This window comes from Euprymna scolopes, chromosome 2 (genome assembly GCF_053919585.1).
Source record: "Euprymna scolopes isolate OS-2025 chromosome 2, ASM5391958v1, whole genome shotgun sequence".
NCBI classification, from domain to species: Eukaryota; Metazoa; Mollusca; class Cephalopoda; order Sepiida; family Sepiolidae; genus Euprymna; species Euprymna scolopes.
The window spans coordinates 161,245,790-161,263,797 of record NC_136483.1 but is presented as its reverse complement, the minus strand read 5'-3'; the positions used below and the strand labels follow the sequence as shown (position 1 = coordinate 161,263,797).

Here is an 18,008-nt window from a genome sequence, read left to right as displayed (position 1 = left end):
CCCTTTATGTTAAATTTAAAATGTTTAGACCCAAAATTGGCTGAATAGTTTGCTAGAGACTGCAAAGGTAAAATTTTTTAAACTTTGACCCTTGGCAGCCAAATTTTCAGCCCAAAACCGATTAAAATGCTTGCCCTATGTCTGAATACACTTTATGTAAAATTTCGAATGTGTAGACGAAAAAGTAGCTGAGTAATTTGGTAGAGACCGCAGAGGTCAATTTTTTTTTTACTTTGACCTCAATTTTGACCCCTTAACATTTATTGTTTTAGGCCCAAACCAAATTAAAAAGTTTGATCCATGTCCAAGTAACCTACATTTAAAATTTCAAGTGTTTAGACCCAAAATTGTCGGAGGAGTTTGGTAGAGTTTTCAAAGGTTAAATCGTTGAACTTTGACCCCTTGACAGCCAAATTTCTGGTCGAAAACCGATTAAAAAGATTTTGCCAAATCTCAATACCCCTTATGTCAAATGTCGAGTCGGTAGACTGAAAATTGACAGAGTAGTTTGGTAGCCCCCCCCCACACACACACAGACAATTTCACTTTTATAGATATATAGATAGATTATTATAGGGAAAAGAGCATACAGACGGACACGTCTTATTGTTCTAAAACAACAAATTTATTTTTCTCACTATGTTATTTGATTCTTTTGTCCAAAAAAAATAATTTTTTGCGCAACCAGTAAAATGCCAACTTTATCAAAACATATTTGTTGATTAAATATATTTCTCATTCTGTGGAATTTCCACAGGTTCTGCTAGTGAAATAAATAATTTATTCATTTCAAACCAATTTAGTTGGGATTCATTTGACAAGATAAAATAATTTCATAATCTCTTCTTGATAAAAATCAAAAAAATATTATCCTATAAATAGAAATTATTTGGAACTTATTTCTAATGACTATTTTTATTTTTGATAACAGTAAATTAATAACAACTGTTATCACTAAAAAAATGCGTTTGCTTAAAAACAGTCTCTGCTTACTTGACTCTCTATCAGTGCAAAGTTAGACACAAGGTCAGTTTTTAATGTGGAGGGAAGGAGGAGGGATCCAGCACCTCTAAAAAGATGCAGTCTGTGTTTGAACAGAAATACCTGTACACTTCTGCCCACAATCCCTCGCGTATGAGGATGCTGAAAGATAATAAATCACTCCCTTAGAAAAGAAGTAAATAATGCATGGGATGATGGTTTCTCCACGATCGAAAAAATATTAAGGGGAAAATTTATAGTTTAGCCGAGCGGTGTAAATTATTTGACAGACATAAAACAATAAAAAAAAATTATTTATTTTTTATATAAACAACATTTTTAGGTATTATTATACAAACACCGTGACAGCGAATTAGTAAAATCTTTTACGTAGTATTCTGTTACGTTTCGGTGTGTGAACACGAATCTGAAAACTGGGTTAGGGTTAGGGTTAGGGTTAGGGTTAGGGTTAGGGTACATTTTTTTCTACTAATTCGCTGTCACGGTATTTGTATAAATTTACCCATTTTTAGACCCAAAGGCTGAAATAAATCCAGAAAAAGTTGTATTATTATTTTTTAAAAATTAAATTAAATGTATGACATTTGACGCTACAGAATGCAGCCGCCATATTTTTTTTTAATTTTGCCTTTTTAAGATTTGACAGAGTAAAAAGGCCAAATTTGGCCTTAAAAAGGCCAATCTGTCAAACCTAAAAAGACCAAATATAAAAACATATGGTGGCTGCATTCAGTGGCATCAAATGTTATTTAATCTAATAAAAAAATGATAAAAAATAATAAAAATGAAAGATTTTCTGGTTTTATTCCAGCTTTGGGTCTAACAATGTATTTTATATAAAAATATATTTTTTTTAATGGTTTTTACGTCTGTCAAATAATTTACGCTACTAAACTACAAATTTGCCTAATATGATATTTATGTAGAATATGGACCGTGCTATTTTTTTAAGGATAATATTTTAAAGTTAAATTCAGTTTTTTACAGTATGTTTTGTTTATTAATTTGTGGGGTGAAAATGCAGAAACGCCTCCCCCAATCCCCATGTTCAGAATGTTATAAACTTTACAAATAATAACACTATTATTTCAACACGATCTCGGTACCAAAAATGCATAAGCAACAAATTTTGGTTTAATTTTACAGTAGATATTGTTCTTGGATGCATATAATGGCAGACGGTTAGCGTGCTATTTTTAAATAGTTTTCCAGTTTGAATTAAAGTTTCACAATATCTTTCTTTTTATTAAATTGTTAGGTGGAAGCACAGAATAGTTACAAAACACCCTCCTTTCCCCATGTTAAGAATGGCTTTCAAAAATAATAATGTTATTATTTCAGCATGGTACCAAAAATACATAAATACATTATAGTTCAATATTTTTAAGTTTAAATTATAAAATAAAACACATTTAATCATTTTAAAATTCATCTTGCATTATTTTTTTATTTGTTAAACAACGTGGTTAATTTAAATTAAATTTTAATAACATAATTACATTGCCAATAATCACGTAATTAAATTTTACTCATTTAAAATCTGTGAAACACTTCTGATATACTCATATTGTTCATTTAATAAATATAGACAAACTTCTGTTTACATTAACCGTGATACCGGTGTCAACCTTAAAAGCCCCCTTTTAGTGATTACACAGCTCGAGAATATTTGTACAACTAAACGGCAAATCTATCCAGACCCCTCCCGGACATTTAAAAACAAAAATAAAGAAAAATCTGTATTAGACATACTCATGACAAAACGAAAACAATATTATTAAAAAAAAAAAAAAAATCATATAAATTGATCAAATAAAAAAATTAAATTTTATAAGCACCGAGAAGCAACTGTCTCAACAGCCACTATGACCCCCACCAAAAAAAGGGAGATAACTCAACAATAATTCATACTAGACTTCCATTAATTGCTTTAAAATACTTTCTCTATAAAAATAAAACTAATTAATCAATTTACATGATTTTTGGAATGTTTCGTTTCGCCATGGGTACGTGCACCATACAGATTTTTCGGAGCTTCTACACTATTAGGACGAAATTTTGTCAATAAATGGAGTTTTCAGATAAAAAAAAAACAAAAAAAAAACAAAAAAAAACAATGGTTTCTACTAATTTATTTTTTGTCAATTCTATTAAGTTTCAATGGTAGCTTCCAAATTATGCAATCGAAATTATCTGAATATTACTGAATGATAAAAAAAATAACTTCAATCGTGTTATCAGGTGAAAAATCGCCGCCATCTTGTTTAAACCGAAATTGAAAATTACCTTCCGTTTGAACTATCCTGTGTCTTACGATCGTGTTCATCAAATTCTATTTTTTATTTTCTTTAATAAATAATTTTCTACCTTATCGATTTTCGTATTTTATATATATATATATATATATATATATATATATATATATATATATATATATATATATATATATATATATAATCATCTTAAAAATATAAGGAATACGTTACGACACGTAGATACCATTCCTTTTGTGTAAAATTCAGTACTACGATTTCCGAAATTTCGTCCTGTTAGTGTAGAAGCGGCTGATTTTTATTTATATATGTTTTCTTTTATATGGGGGAATTCTGGACAAGAATCGTTACGTATTCTCCAAAACTACAAATGCATTTTTCCTGGCCAGAAAAGCGGAAATAGTAAAATTTAAATCTAAGGGAAATAATCATTGATTGATTAAATATAGTTTGTTTAGAGTGACTTCCCTTTGATATTAGAACTCTCTATTATCTAAAGCCAGTCGTGGCAGTGTTTTTTGTTGACATTCTTTAAATGTTCAGAAATTGGATGGTTTGTCTGGACGAGCTGTAAACCATGGTGAACATCGTGTTTGTTCATCCTGATCTGGGCATCGGCGGGGCAGAGCGAGCCGTCGTGGATGCCGCCATGTCCCTTAAATCGTGTGGTCACCATGTCCAGTTCATGACGGCACATCATGACCGGAACCACTGTTTCGAAGAGACTAAAAATGGTCAGTTGAAAGTGACCGTGATCGGCGATTGGCTGCCTACAAGTGTTTTCGGCCGTTGTAAGGCCCTGTTCGCCTATTTGCGAATGGTGCTGGTCGCTCTCTACGTGTCTCTCTTCAGCCGGATCTCCTACGATCTGCTCATTGTCGACCAAGTGTCCGCCTGCATCCCGTTCTTAAGGCTCAGTAGAAGAAAAGCCAAGATCCTTTTTTATTGTCATTATCCTGACATGTTATTAACGGGTAGAAATAGCACGTTGAAATCCTTATACAGAGCGCCACTAGATTGGTTTGAAGAAATCACAACTGGTATGGCAGATCGCGTTCTTGTAAATAGTAAATTTACCGGTAAGTTTTATAATTATGTTGATAAACAATCTCTACTATAGTTAATATATTCATAATAATACTTTACTAATGTCAATGCGCAAAGTTATAAAAAAATCACATAATCTTCTTTAATCAGTACTAGTGCAGAGAGTGATCCGGACGTAAATAAGAACGCCATTCTTAACATGGGGAGGGTGTTTTGTACCTATTCTATACTTTAACCTTACAATTGAATAAAAAAAAAACACATCATAAAACTTTAATTAAACTTGGAAATACGATTTCAAAATTAGCGCGGATCACTTTCTGCACTAGTACCCTTTAATCTTATAACTTACCCTAAGTCTGTGTGGCAACACGAAAATAAAGACGTGTGGGGTGTATAACGATGTTACGACAGATTCATTGTTATTAAGTTACCTGGATGTATTTCTGATACTTTCAATGAATAGGCACCCAGAGAATTTCAATACTTATGTAGTCAGTTTCAAATATTGACAGAGAATCCTGCCGAGTCAGTTCCGGAAAAGGCCGAAGCAGTTTACGATTTGAAAGTCATTTTTTTTTTTTGTGTGTGTGTGTGTGTGTGTATGCTTATGTTACCGTGCTATTTTTAAAATATTATTTTCAAGTTAAATTCAAGCTTTACGGTATCTTTTTTTTTTTTAATTGTTAGGTGAAAGTACAGCATAATTATAAAACACCCTCCCCTCCCCATATTAAGGATGGCTTTCTAAATAATAACGTTATTATTTTAGTACGGTAAAATAAGTTCATAAATACTTTTTTTTTTTTTTTTTTTGAGGACATATTTTTTTTTCAACTTTATTATTATTTAGATACTTATGCACTTTTGTTGCCGTGAAGAAATAATAACGTTATTATTTAGAAAGCCATTCTTTACACGGGGAGGGTGTTTTCTAACTATTCTCTACTTTCACTTAATTTAATAAAAAAGGTATTGTAAGACTTCAATTTAACTTAAAAATACTATTTTAAAAAATAACGTGGCAACAAAAGTGCATAAACACCATTATTTATTCATTTAGGAGCAATATTATTTTTTAACCCTTTCTGGCTGGCATGTCTAGTGTCGTCTGCCTTTTACATTTCTTTTTGATGCTTTTAAATCATAAACTGCTACTACCATTTCTGGGATTGACTTGGGATTTTCCATCAATGCTTAGGAGCGACTCGGTAAGCACTGAAATCTTTTGGATAATCATTGCAATTGCCAACTTTAGTATAAAAAATGGGTGCTTGTGCATTTTACCAAAGGCATTAAACAAAAACTAACATATTGAAAAAGAAATATATTGTATGTATTCGTTATAGGATAAAGTTCTCATTAAAAAATCGCTTAATTTGATCAAATAGTTTTTTTTTTGTTTTGTTTTTTTTTACAGAAGAAAATCAAATTTTAATAAGATCGATCGTATTACGGCCATCTTGGTTCTTTCTGCAGACGATGAGGGGGGTGCCCTTTAAAAAAAAGGGGGGATTAACAAAGGACATAGAAATTCAGTAAAATAAGTGAAAAAAAAATAAATATTTATCTAGGTATTTTTTCTGTCCATGTTTCAAAATAATCTCATCTAATTTTGACAAAATTTAAGCGGTGATGGAGTTATCTCCCCTGGCGCTCCCCTCCTCATCCGCAGAAATAGCCAAGATAGCTGCAATATGAGCGGTTTCATTAAAATTTGATTTTCCGCTTTTAAAAAAACAAAAAACAAAACAAAAACAAAACTACTTGATCAAATTAAGCGAATTTTTTTATGAGAACTTTATTCCATAATGGGTATGTACAATATAGTTCTTTTTCGATATCGTTTTTTAATGCCTTTGGTAAACTGTACAAGCAACAAAAATGGCAAAGACACATAAAAATACATATATTTATATATAATTTCAAGTGTTTTTTAGAAGCATAAAAACGATGTTGGTGTTTTTTTTTATATTTAATATATATATTTTTTTTATATTTTAAGTGGTCCTCTGCTCTTTATCACAAATATATATGTATATATATATATATATATATATATATATATATATATATATATGACGAATTTCGTGCAAGAACAGCGTAAGCGCCACTTTATACTTTTAACAAAAAAGAGGTTAAATGTTTGGAGCATAATGCTACTTCTTTGAACCTTTAAATAAGCTTTAATAATCGTGTAATGGAAGAAATTTATTAACTATTTAAATACAAAACAATTTTACAATATCATTCTAACATAAAGTACAAATTTAACCAGATATAATAATAAATCATATAGAGGTCAGTGCAGTGAACAATAAAGAACAGAAAAAAAACTTTATATTAAAGATATTGATATATATCTATGCTTAATGAAATTACATAAATATACAAATCGTTGATTTGCAAGTTTGGAAAAATCAAAACAAATAGAACATAATTAGGTAGAGAATTTAAAGAAAATTTATGGTCTTAAGTATCCACATTTCAACAGACGTATATCAAATATTCAAACACTTATTTTCACATAAATACTTTGAATTCAGCAATGATTTTTTTTTCTGATTAGATTCTCCTTGATATTTTATGTGTTTTGTGACAAAAATCTAAAAATTTCAACTTTTGGCGCTTATGTTGTTCTTCTGCCGAATGCGTCATATATATATATATATATATATATATATATATATATATATATATATATATATATATATAATTGTAACAGTAGTAAAACTAAATATTTCATTAAAAAAAAAAAGCCCCCATCTTTTTTTCTTTTGATTTTTTTTATGTTTCGGGCAGTTTTCACATTCCCTAATCTTGATTGGTGCCATTTTAACAGTACACGATAGTTTGTAATCTTCTGATAACTCTCAAAGGTGCATTTTGGTATAGAAACTGTTAAGTGTTGAGACATTATGTTGAACAGAGATGGCGGTAGTAAATCAAATCGATGAAGAATCAATGCAGTCACGATCTCGAGTGTTGAGTAATTCTTAATAACAAAGATGATCGCGAAGAATCAATGTAGTTACGATTCAGTCATTTAAAGACGGAGGTTTACACCGAACTGAATTGAATCCAAAATTCGATATTTTTTATAATAAAGTTGGAAGCTTCTGATTGGTTGATTATCCTAATCATAAGTTATAAGTAAGATTGTCGGAATCATTGGGGTCATACCCTCATTATAAATGGGGATGAGTCTCCTTGCTCCTTGGGCGGCTTGGAGACTGGGTAGAGTACTCGTCAAGGATCCGTTCTTGATGCTCAGACCAACAGGTGTGGGGCTGGTAACCGGCCCAGTACCTGTTGGACTGAGATACACTGCCTGGGTATTACTCAGGAGGTCCAGGCCTTGTCACCTGGCTTTTGAGTGGGGCAAGTTCATTGCTTGTTGCTTGAGGCACTCCAACTAGGGAATGCCGACGGAGATACTCAGGTAATTTTTGTAACTGCAAGAGTGCCCTTCCTTTAGAGGAGCTTGTCTATATCCCACCTTCCGACCTTGTGTCACACTTTGCTGTGGTGGGCGGCAAACAAATATCTAACCTTATTAGAAATTAAAAACATTTTAACAAAATCAAAAACTTATCTGTATAGTCAAGAATAAGTATAAAGGCACGTCAACAGACCGGCAAGAAAGCACTGTACCTAAGGAACATATCCCTATTGTAACGATAGTTAAAGATGGGTAGAAACTAATCTTACATTTGGTTACATAATCATATTTGGTACTTACGCAGAGAAAGTACCGTGCTATTTTTAAAAATAATATTTTCAAATTAAATTCAATATCTTTTGTACCTTTTGTTTCTTAAATTGTTAAGTGAAAGTACAGAGTAATTAGAAAACACCTTCTCCTCCCCATGTTAAGAATGGTTTACTAAATAATATTTCAGCACAGTAATTTCTTTGCATAAGTACCTCATATTTTTACTACCCCCCCATCCCCTATCTACAAAAAATAAATAAATAAAATAAAACAAATACTAATTGGTATTTTTTTTTTTTACTCCTGTCTCCAAACCAGGTTAAAGTTAGGGTCAATGGCAAAATTGTGCTCAGAGCACTTGCAAAGTCCATAGAAAAACAAATGGAGATGGAGTGATTCTATAATATAAAAAAAAAAATACCCATTAATATTTGTGTTTTAAAATGATTGTTTAAAGTGATAATTCATATTTATTTCTCTCACACATTTACTATTGTTTACATAACATATGACAACTAATGATGGCATAAAACAAAATAAATCTGGTAAGTGCAGCACAGTTGCATGACTGATTTATTTTGTTTGCATGTATGTACAATATCTCGCGTTATGTTGAGTTGTGGTTCGACTTGGCGCATGCACGGTGATGCCCGGATTTGTATAACCGAATAGGCGAGAGAACACTTTAACGCAGACTCCACTTTAAAATTGGTGTACAAAAAGTTTGGTATCAAAAATGATTCAGTTTCCGACAAGATGTCATAACCTGTTCTCATCCTTCACCAGAAGCGACAAGATTAGATGGAACAAATACCACATTCTATTTTTAACAAAAGCCAACCTGCCGAATAACCCTTTTTATATTCCAGTGTTCTCTTTTAATAAAGTTGCTTTACATTTTAGTGAAAATCTTAGTGTTTTTTTTTTAAATTTAATATTCAATCCAATCAGATTCATCCAGATCCGGTCAACTCTACTAAATGGCTACTTTCATCCTGACATTTCTCAAACCCCATCATCTTACAAAACTAAATGCGGACACATGTAATGAATTATGTAACGATTTGAGCTAAATTCCTATTTAAGTCAGAAGTATCTCTCTCTTCCATCTGTACAAAAGCAAGATACATTCTAGGGTGGAGTACTATTGACACAGCTGGGGAAGTGCCGCTCGAATACAGAATTGTATTGGAAATCTAGTGGCAACCGATTTCTTCTCACAAAAGAGATGTGTTCAGCGTTTCTCTTCCTGTATCATTATTTGCATGGTAGGTACTCGGCTGATAAACGTTCAAAACAAAAGCTCATCTAGCGTCAATCAACCACTGTAGAGAATTCTACTTTACTTTCTGCTGTATACATTAAACAAAAACAGAACTACCATGAACAAAGTTTCTTTCCAAAAACTTCCCATCTGTGGAATACAGCTGAGTACAACATGGTCGTTTTTAAATGCAATGTTAACTTCTTATTGAAACAATCATTCTGATTACACTATCGTTTCCAACCCTTTCAAAGGTGTTCTCTCATCGTCCATCTGATAATGTCATTAAACTTTATCCTCGAGTGGCCTTCAAGCCTTGATGAATAGTTTTAAGTAGGTCAAACATTCCTAAATCTATGTTTAAAGAACCATTTAAACAAACCGATTATTGTACAAATAATAAGTATAAATTCCAGAGGAGTTATCTCCCTTGCTTTGTCACCAATGTGTATGAATTAAAAAAAAAGGGCTAAACTAGCTGTAAATTACTGTTTTTAATCTAATGCTTTTAGGTTTTAATTTAATCTTATTCTTCAGTTTAATTGTTTTAAATAACATTAAGTTGTAGAATATATGAGGTGCTTTCAATACGTTTCCAGACTTTTTTGTACAGGCATTTAAAATTGTTGTAGACTCTTGAAAATTCAGTATGTTGTTGCTATACATCTTATGAGATGACCCACCAATTTTTATGATTTCCGGTCCAAAAGAACAGCTACAGTAGGGATTGGAATACACGCTACTAAAGCCTGAGTGTCACATTGGTGAATTTCAAAAATGAAATCTGGACGTGAGGACACTTTAGAATAACAATATGCAATATAATTCTGTTGTAAACTTGAAAAAAATTTCACAGAAACATATGGTATGCTTCGGACTGCTTTTGGACCATTTGCATGAGTCAAGCATCAGTTTTTGAGTGGCATAAGAGATTCAAGGAAGGCATGGAGTCTGTGATGGATGATGAGAGGTGTGAGAATAGTAAGGAAGTCAGAACACCAGAGTTGATTGGCCAAATAAAGAATTTCATGGATAAGGACCGTCGTGTGTCTATAGAAACAATAAGTGCACAGTTTGATGTCAGTGTGGGAACTGTACACACAATTATTTTCAAGGAACTGAAGATGCAGAAAATTTGCGCAAATGCACCAGTCCATAACTTCATCCTTGTCATAGACTATTTCACCAAAATGGGCATGAAGACAGTTCCCCACCCTCTCTATAGTCCAGAACTTGCTCCCAGTGATTTTTGGTTATTCCCTAAGCTCAATGAAAAACTTGGAGGTTGTTGTCATGAGACAATTGAGAAGATGAAAGAGGCTGTCACGAGGGTCATTGCACTTTCAGAAGTTGTTGGAACGGTATAAGTGCATTGCAGCCGGAGGAGATTACTTAGAAGGGGACTAGAGTTTCATGTATGTATTATCAATAAAAGTGCCTATCTGAAAAAAAGTCTTAAAACTTATTGAAGTCACCTCATAGCTGAAACAATGGCGATACTTATACGTTATGTTAAGAATTACCTTGGTTGGAACTTATTTGCTGTGATTGTTTTATTACTACTTATTGTCATTTACAAATTGAAGAATATTTGATGCTTATGTATGTAAACAGTAGTGAAATATTGTAGTTATAATTGTTTTTTACTAGGGTGTCACCACATCAGAGCTCAAAGCCACTCAAGGATAAGGTTTACATGAGTGTCCGATTGATGGTGAGAGAACACGGTGATGATTGATAATGGATGGTGATGACTGGGCAGAATTTGATAATTCAATAAAGCAGTTCATGAAAACTTTTTGTTTACATTATACTTGAAAACGACAATGTTGTAGTCAGCTGGGAAGCAGTCTTGTGGTATGGTGTTCCACAGACAGGCAGTTATAGGAAAGAAACTTTGCTCATGGAAGTTTTGTTTAGTTTTAGGTAGAGATAAAAAGGGAAACTATTGATAGATGAATTTTTGTTGTGAATGTTTTACAGGGTTGGGGTGAGAGATCAGAGATTGAAGCTCAGTCGAGCACTTGCAATGAAAATAATGATAGAATAGAGAAAGACTCATCGTCATCATTATGCAGTCTGTCAGTCTTGACGATGACTAGTTGGGGCCTCAGTGCTTTATCCCTCAGTGTTGGCGTAGTTTCACTCCATCGCCACAGGACTTTCCACCTTAGCTCCAAACTTGCTTGCGCAGTTTAGGTGCAGTATCTGTTGCACATCAAATAGACACCCTCTGAACCTTCAATGCTCATGTCCAGTGGAGCGAACCCGTGATGACTGGCAGCAGAAGAGGCTGCAGCTTCTGGCCGAAAGTAATCTCAGTGAGGTAAACAGTTGCCCTATCGTGTCCGCTACTATGCATTTTCTTTCTGGATGAGGTTCCATAGCCTTTTAAGAAAAACTGCGAGGCAGCAGTAGGATTTGAAGTCAGAGTTCCCATCTCTTAACCTTTTGTTGTGATAAGGCCCACAAGGCAGTGATGTTTGATTTTAGGGTTGGTTCCTCCAGTCTTCGCCCAACCAAGGGTACCCACAAGACAGTAAGGTAGGGGTTGGTAGTGTGCTAGGGCATATCCACACATCGGTGGGTCATAACGCACTACTTTTGGGGTCCCCTACTACTCCGAGATCTTCTACAAGTTTAGCCTGGGGCCGCAAGGCACCCAGTTACTGTGTGTGGCCAACGTGGAGGCACTGTAGGAGTCTTGATGATGGAGAGGCTATGTACTGGCAGGGAAGACTTATGCATAACTGCTCCCTTTTCACCACGAGGTTAGCTAGCGGTGTTAGCTAGAAAGGAGAAGGCATGCAAGCATGAACTTAACACTAACTTATACCTAGCACACTAGATGCATCATATCCCCCTGCCGGATTAAGAATCCAAACACACACAGAAAGACTAGCAACATAGCTTCTGTAAGAAAGAGATAGTAGGAATGAAAAAAGGGCAAAATTTGTGCTCATGTTTTGCATTAAATACTAATACCATTAATCTCTAATTATGGATCAAACAGATACTACAATACTTAGTTTGCTGCACCTTGTAACAAAGATCCATACAAACTTTTAGCTAGATTGGTTCAGTAGTTTCTGAGTTTAAATATGGTAGTGTGATGACTAATCCTTATTAATTTCTGTTAATTCTTAACTGCATCAAATGGATACCTTAATAGTTAGTTTGATGCACCTTATTATAGCAAATGTCTATACGAAATTTCAGTCAAATCGGCCCAGTAGTTTTCTAAAAAAAAAAGTGGAGTTGGACAGACAGACAAACAAAGAAAAATTTATATACCTATAAAGCTGAGTTTTTTTTTTTCTTGGTCTGACATTGATATTAAAAACCTATTTTTTCTCTATAAAAATAATTAAAACAAACTTCTTTATATACTCAGTCATGGATATGCAAACAACTACATGAAGGTTAACTAATTTGCATATTCCTTTGAAAAACGAGCGTTAATTAATTATTAATTTTTTTATGGTTTCTTAATAACGAATGCTGAAGCATTAAATAACGACTATGGCTGGAGTGCTGAATGTTTTGGTTTTGATTTCAACTGATGGCACCAAAGTTATTGTCAAATTTTTTTTAAAATCATTACTATATACATTGGGTACAATATAATAATCAATAGAGAATTTGCTCTATTATAATAAATCTGAAACCTGCATGAATTAAAATATCATATTTAAGCATATTTTGCACCGGGCGGGCTGCTAGTATAATACAAATTCAACTTTTAGTCGACTGCAAAATATCGTCATCATTATTGGGATTATTATGAAAGTCAAGGGAGATAATTCACACTTTTGGAAAAGAAATCAACCTGGATGAATTAAAAAAAAATTACTGATTACCTCCTCTTTCCTTCTGATTGATTAAAAAAATATCTTCAGCTTTGGCTATGTGTTTAAAATAACTTCATTTTTCTCTTTCTTTTTAGCTGGTGTTTTTAAAGAAACTTTTAAGAGACTGTCCCACATCGAACCAGCTGTGCTGTACCCGATACCCAACTTTGCCTTAATGGACTCTGCAAGTGAACGACCGCCATCAGATGACATAATCCCACAGAATAAGAAATTTATTTTTCTTTCTATCAATCGATATGAAAGAAAAAAGAACTTAGATCTTGCTCTGCATGCCTTCAGTAAGTTTTTAATGAAAAAAAATTTTTTTGGTTTTACTTTTATTCAATACAAATCATAAACTGCTTCAATCATTTGTGGGACTGACTTGGGATTCTTTATCAATACTCGGAGCGACTGTCCCTGAAGCATAAGAGGCTACTGTGATAGGGGCCAGGAAACCTAGGTTGATATTTGGGCAGCAAGCTGTTTATATTACATTTAAATTTTTGTATGTTAGTGCAGTGTGAGATATAAGAAGAGAATTCTAAAAATAAACAGTTTTAGAAAGGAAATTATTTTCTCCATTTTTTTTTTTTTTTTTTTTTTCATGGAAATTGCTCCAAACAAGACATGTAGCCACTTGATGAAAAAAGTAAAAAAAAAAAAAAAAAAAAAATTACCACATTAAAGTAAAGAACTAACCATCAATAAGTGTTATATGGAATAGATTCTGACCCAGAAAACAGCAATTCTTCCCCCTTACTCAGAAGCATTACTCATAGAAATGTGAGAAGTAAAGGACAAAATAAGGATAGCGAGAATTACGAGGCTGATTAATGTAAACCCAAGGTTCACTTTCTATTCTCCACTTTAGGGACATGTGAGGAGATAGGATTCCTCTCATAGTCTGGTGGATAATAAGTTTTGATCTTAATTTAAACTAGCAAGGTTACTTGGTGTTGTCCAGAGCAAAAATGTAAATACATTTCTATTGAAACTTCATTCTCTCACTCCTCCTCCCCCATGTAACCCCATTTTTTTTTCCTCTGCCTTGTCCGTTTCTCTATCTGGAGACAGACAGACACACAGACAAACAGAGAATTAGTCTGTATAAGGGAATTAACTCTGTGAAAAAGTTACTTCCCTGTATTTAATAGCTGGGGAAACAAACTCTTATCTCTAACCAAATTTGCGCTAGTTTAAGGTCAGAGGATGAATAATTATTTTTCTAAATTTTAAAAATTATTAACTTCAGGTAATGTTGATCAAAAATATACCAACTTCCTGTGTCTTTGTTTTATAGTTTTTGACTTTTAGTAGGACGCATACAGAGATAACTGCCCTTTATATAATAGATTTTTTTATGAAAGGTTGACAATAATAGAAAATGGACTTTTTGTTTACTTTCAGCAATCTCGTATCTCACATTTTGTCTTCCATTAGTGATGTGTTTGACAAAGAGAGAATAATTGCTGTTTTTATGAGATGTTCAGTGATGGATGATCTGTATGTATTGTTCAGAACATTCAACAGTAAATAGTTTGCATGACAATTTTTTGTGGGCACACATTGTTTGATCCGGATATCTAATCTTTGTGACGTCCTTCCAGTGTAATGCAAACTGCAACTACATTAATTAAATAAATAATAGAATTATTATATTGGGAAGGAGAACATCTATTTGAATAAGCCATCAAAATCGGCCTAACGGGATCAACAATTTGTGTATTTGAGGGAAAATAACCTTCTTGTACAAAAAAAGAGATTTATTTGGTGAATGTAATGCTAATATATTACCTAGTCAAAGTGGGCATAAATAATTGGGACGTATGTTCACAGAAGTTGGTTTACTTTTACATAAATTAGAAATATCATTTATAGATTTTTAAAAAATTTTTAGAAGGGAATCACCAGTTATCAAGGCCCAGAGACCACTCGAGGATAAGGGTTGAAGAGTGTACAGTCGTCAAAAGAACAATATAGTAATCGTTAAAAGTGTAAATTTGGTAAATTGAATTACTTAAGGGGAACGGTTCATCAAGAACTTGTTTACATTGGACTTGAAGACAGCCATATTGTAGTCAGCTGGAAAGCAGGGAAATGGAAGCGAGTTCCACACATGTGCAGTTCTAAAAAAGAAGCTTTGTTTATGAAATTTACATTTAGGTTTAGACGCAGATAAAGAGTGGGGGAAATAATTGATAGTGTTTTCTGTTAGACGAGTGTTTTTTTTGTGAATGTTTAGCGGAGGGGGACCATAGATTGGAGCTCAGATAAGCACTTGCCATGAAAATAACCATAAAACAGAGGCAGGTTTGCAACATCTCTTCTGTGAGAAAGAGGTTGCAGGGAAGAAAAAAGGGCATCTCCCACTAGCTACAAAGTCTATTCTGAACTCTGTTGAGGCAGGATATGGTCTTCCTAGTAGCTCCTGCCCAGATGTGACAGCAATACTTGGACATACCTGGCTCTTATATAGGTAGAGAATTGCATCAGCAGGTAGATATCTACTGGATCGATAGAAGGATCCCACCATAATTCCAGCGACCTTGGCAACAGATTTGATGTATGTGTTCCATTTTAGATCAGGAGTAAAGGTCCCCAGAAGTTTGTCAAAACATGGAGCCTCCCCAAGACGAGATAGAAAACTTATTTTGTTTTAACCTTTTATCTCTTACATCTTCATGCTTAACACTTTCACTATCACTGAGGTATGTTTTAGTGGACATTTAAGCATATACACCAGACTTAACTTTGTTTCTTGGTTATTTTTCACGTATTAAAAATATGAAATTCATATTTAACAGAAATATATCTATTGCTAACAGACTTAAATAACATTGCATTGACCAAATCGGTATTTGATTCTGCTTGATGATTGGCATAAATAATTCTGTTATTTAAATACTGAAAACAAAATTTCCATCTATTTCATAGATTACATATTATATCCGGCCAAATGTATTCATCATTAAGAGAAATTCCATGATAAATATCACCATTTTCTGAAGCTAAGGGAAGAAATATTTATAAGATAATTATGTTAATTCTCCTATATTCTAAAAATGTTTGACATTTAGACATATCTATTGGACTTTGTATGGAAAATCAATAATTTTTAATTTATTTGCTTATTTTTTAAAATTTTTTATTTTTTTATTACATTTTCACTCCAAACAAGGTACATTGCCACTTTGATGTAGGGGGCTACTACCAGGGACATAAGCTACAGGGGTACTATGTGGGGAGTTGTGCAGCAAGATGTCGATTCACGTTACACTTGAACTTCTGCATGTCAATACAGTTGGGGAAGCAGGAACCCTGAAAGGGAATTCCAAAGTCTAGCGGTTCTGAGGAAGAAACTACTGGAGTAGAAGACTCTCTTACATCTAGAGATCTCTACTGTGAAGGGGTGGGATTTTACTGCTTGTCGGGTTTGTCGGGGTATTTACGTCGAGGGGTACAAGTGCTTGCATTTCGTTGGAGCATTCACCGTTAAAGTACTTGTAGAACAGGCAAAGGGATGCTACATTTCGTCGATGGGACAGAGGCTGAAGCTTAGATGACAGTTCAAGACCTATCAGGTTGGCGACTCTCTTTTGAACCGTGTCTAGGAGTGAGAGTCTAGTAGCAGATGCGCCAGCCCAAATATAGTAACAATACTCCATGCATGGGCAAATGGGGCCTTATAGAGGTACAGGATACTTTCAGGCGTTAGTAACTTTCTAGCACAGTAAAGAGAACCTACCTTTTTCGCAGCGGTCCTGGCAATGTTCTCAATGTAATTTTTCCAACTCATGTTTCCTGTGAACCTAAGGCCGAGGAGTTTAAAAGATTTCGAGTTTCTTTGTATTTTCAGGCAATAATAATAATAATAATAATAATAATGAAAGAAAAAGCTATGAAATTTTCAATTTTCAAGTGATGTCCCTTTAGGTTTAACATGGTAATCTCCCTTTGTTATATGACGTTTTGTTTGAATGTCTTTTTTTCATACTGTTTATCATTAAGTTTTCAAAATTTCTTCTGCTTATTTTTATTTAGTGCATTTAGAAGAGGAAGTCCTGAACCATAAGGATATCCATTTGATAATGGCCGGTGGCTACGATGAACGCGTGTCGGAAAACAGGCATCATTATTTGGAGCTGAGGCAACTCGCAAGCGAACTGAGAATTGAGAACCAAGTAACATTTATTCGCTCATTTGATTCGGACCAGAAATTTTCTCTGCTCACGCACGCCACATGTCTACTCTACACGCCTGAAAATGAACACTTTGGAATTGTGCCCATCGAAGCTATGCATATGAAACTACCAGTCATTGCAGTGGCAAGCGGGGGTCCTACAGAATCGGTGGAGCATGAAAAAACAGGGTTTCTTTGTGCCCCTGAACCAGAAGAATTTGCAGCAGCTATGAAAAAATTTGTCGACAATCCAGAGCTTAAAAAGGAGCTTGGAGAAGCAGGCTATCAAAGGGTGAACGAACTGTTTTCATTTCAGGCTTTCACAACAAAACTTGACAGCATCGTCAATACATTATGTGCTTCAGAGAAATGACACGAGCAATGACTATAAAATTTTTTTAAGAAAATCATTTTTCTAATATATTTTAATAAAACGATATGAATTTTGATCGAGTTCAGTTGATAACTATCTTCCTTTTCTTTTTTATCTATATAAAAAAAGGAGAAATTTAAAAACAGGAAAAAGTAATAACCTGTTGATTTAGAATGAGTGCTTTATACCAAACTAACTTGGGTGCCTGGTGTTGCCCGGGTGTTTGTGAGTGTGTGTTGAGCAAAAGAAAAAGTGGTAGTAGGCAGGCAGGCAGGCAGGCTCGAACCTGTATCGCAAAGG

The 18,008-nt window shown here is 33.7% G+C and overlaps 1 protein-coding gene across 1 annotated transcript; it reads left to right on the top strand.

Moving 5' to 3' along the window:
• The first annotated feature begins 3,744 nt into the window (after positions 1-3,744).
• LOC145297868 (alpha-1,3/1,6-mannosyltransferase ALG2-like) lies at positions 3,745-17,784 on the top strand. Its single transcript, XM_080144197.1, has 3 exons — positions 3,745-4,354; positions 13,248-13,451; positions 17,197-17,784. Exons 1-3 carry the CDS (start codon positions 3,853-3,855, stop codon positions 17,706-17,708), a joined length of 1,218 nt encoding a protein of 405 aa, XP_080000323.1. The 5' UTR covers positions 3,745-3,852; the 3' UTR covers positions 17,709-17,784.
• Positions 17,785-18,008: the final 224 nt, after the last annotated feature.

Bases quoted from the DNA above. Each gene is read 5' to 3' on its own strand.
- LOC145297868 (XM_080144197.1), top strand. From the start codon at position 3,853: ATGGTGAACATCGTGTTTGTTCATCCTGATCTGGGCATCGGCGGGGCA. The intron at 4,355-13,247 runs GTAAGTTTTATA...CTTTCTTTTTAG, and splicing joins TGTAAATAGTAAATTTACCG to CTGGTGTTTTTAAAGAAACT. The intron at 13,452-17,196 runs GTAAGTTTTTAA...ATTTTTATTTAG, and splicing joins TCTTGCTCTGCATGCCTTCA to TGCATTTAGAAGAGGAAGTC.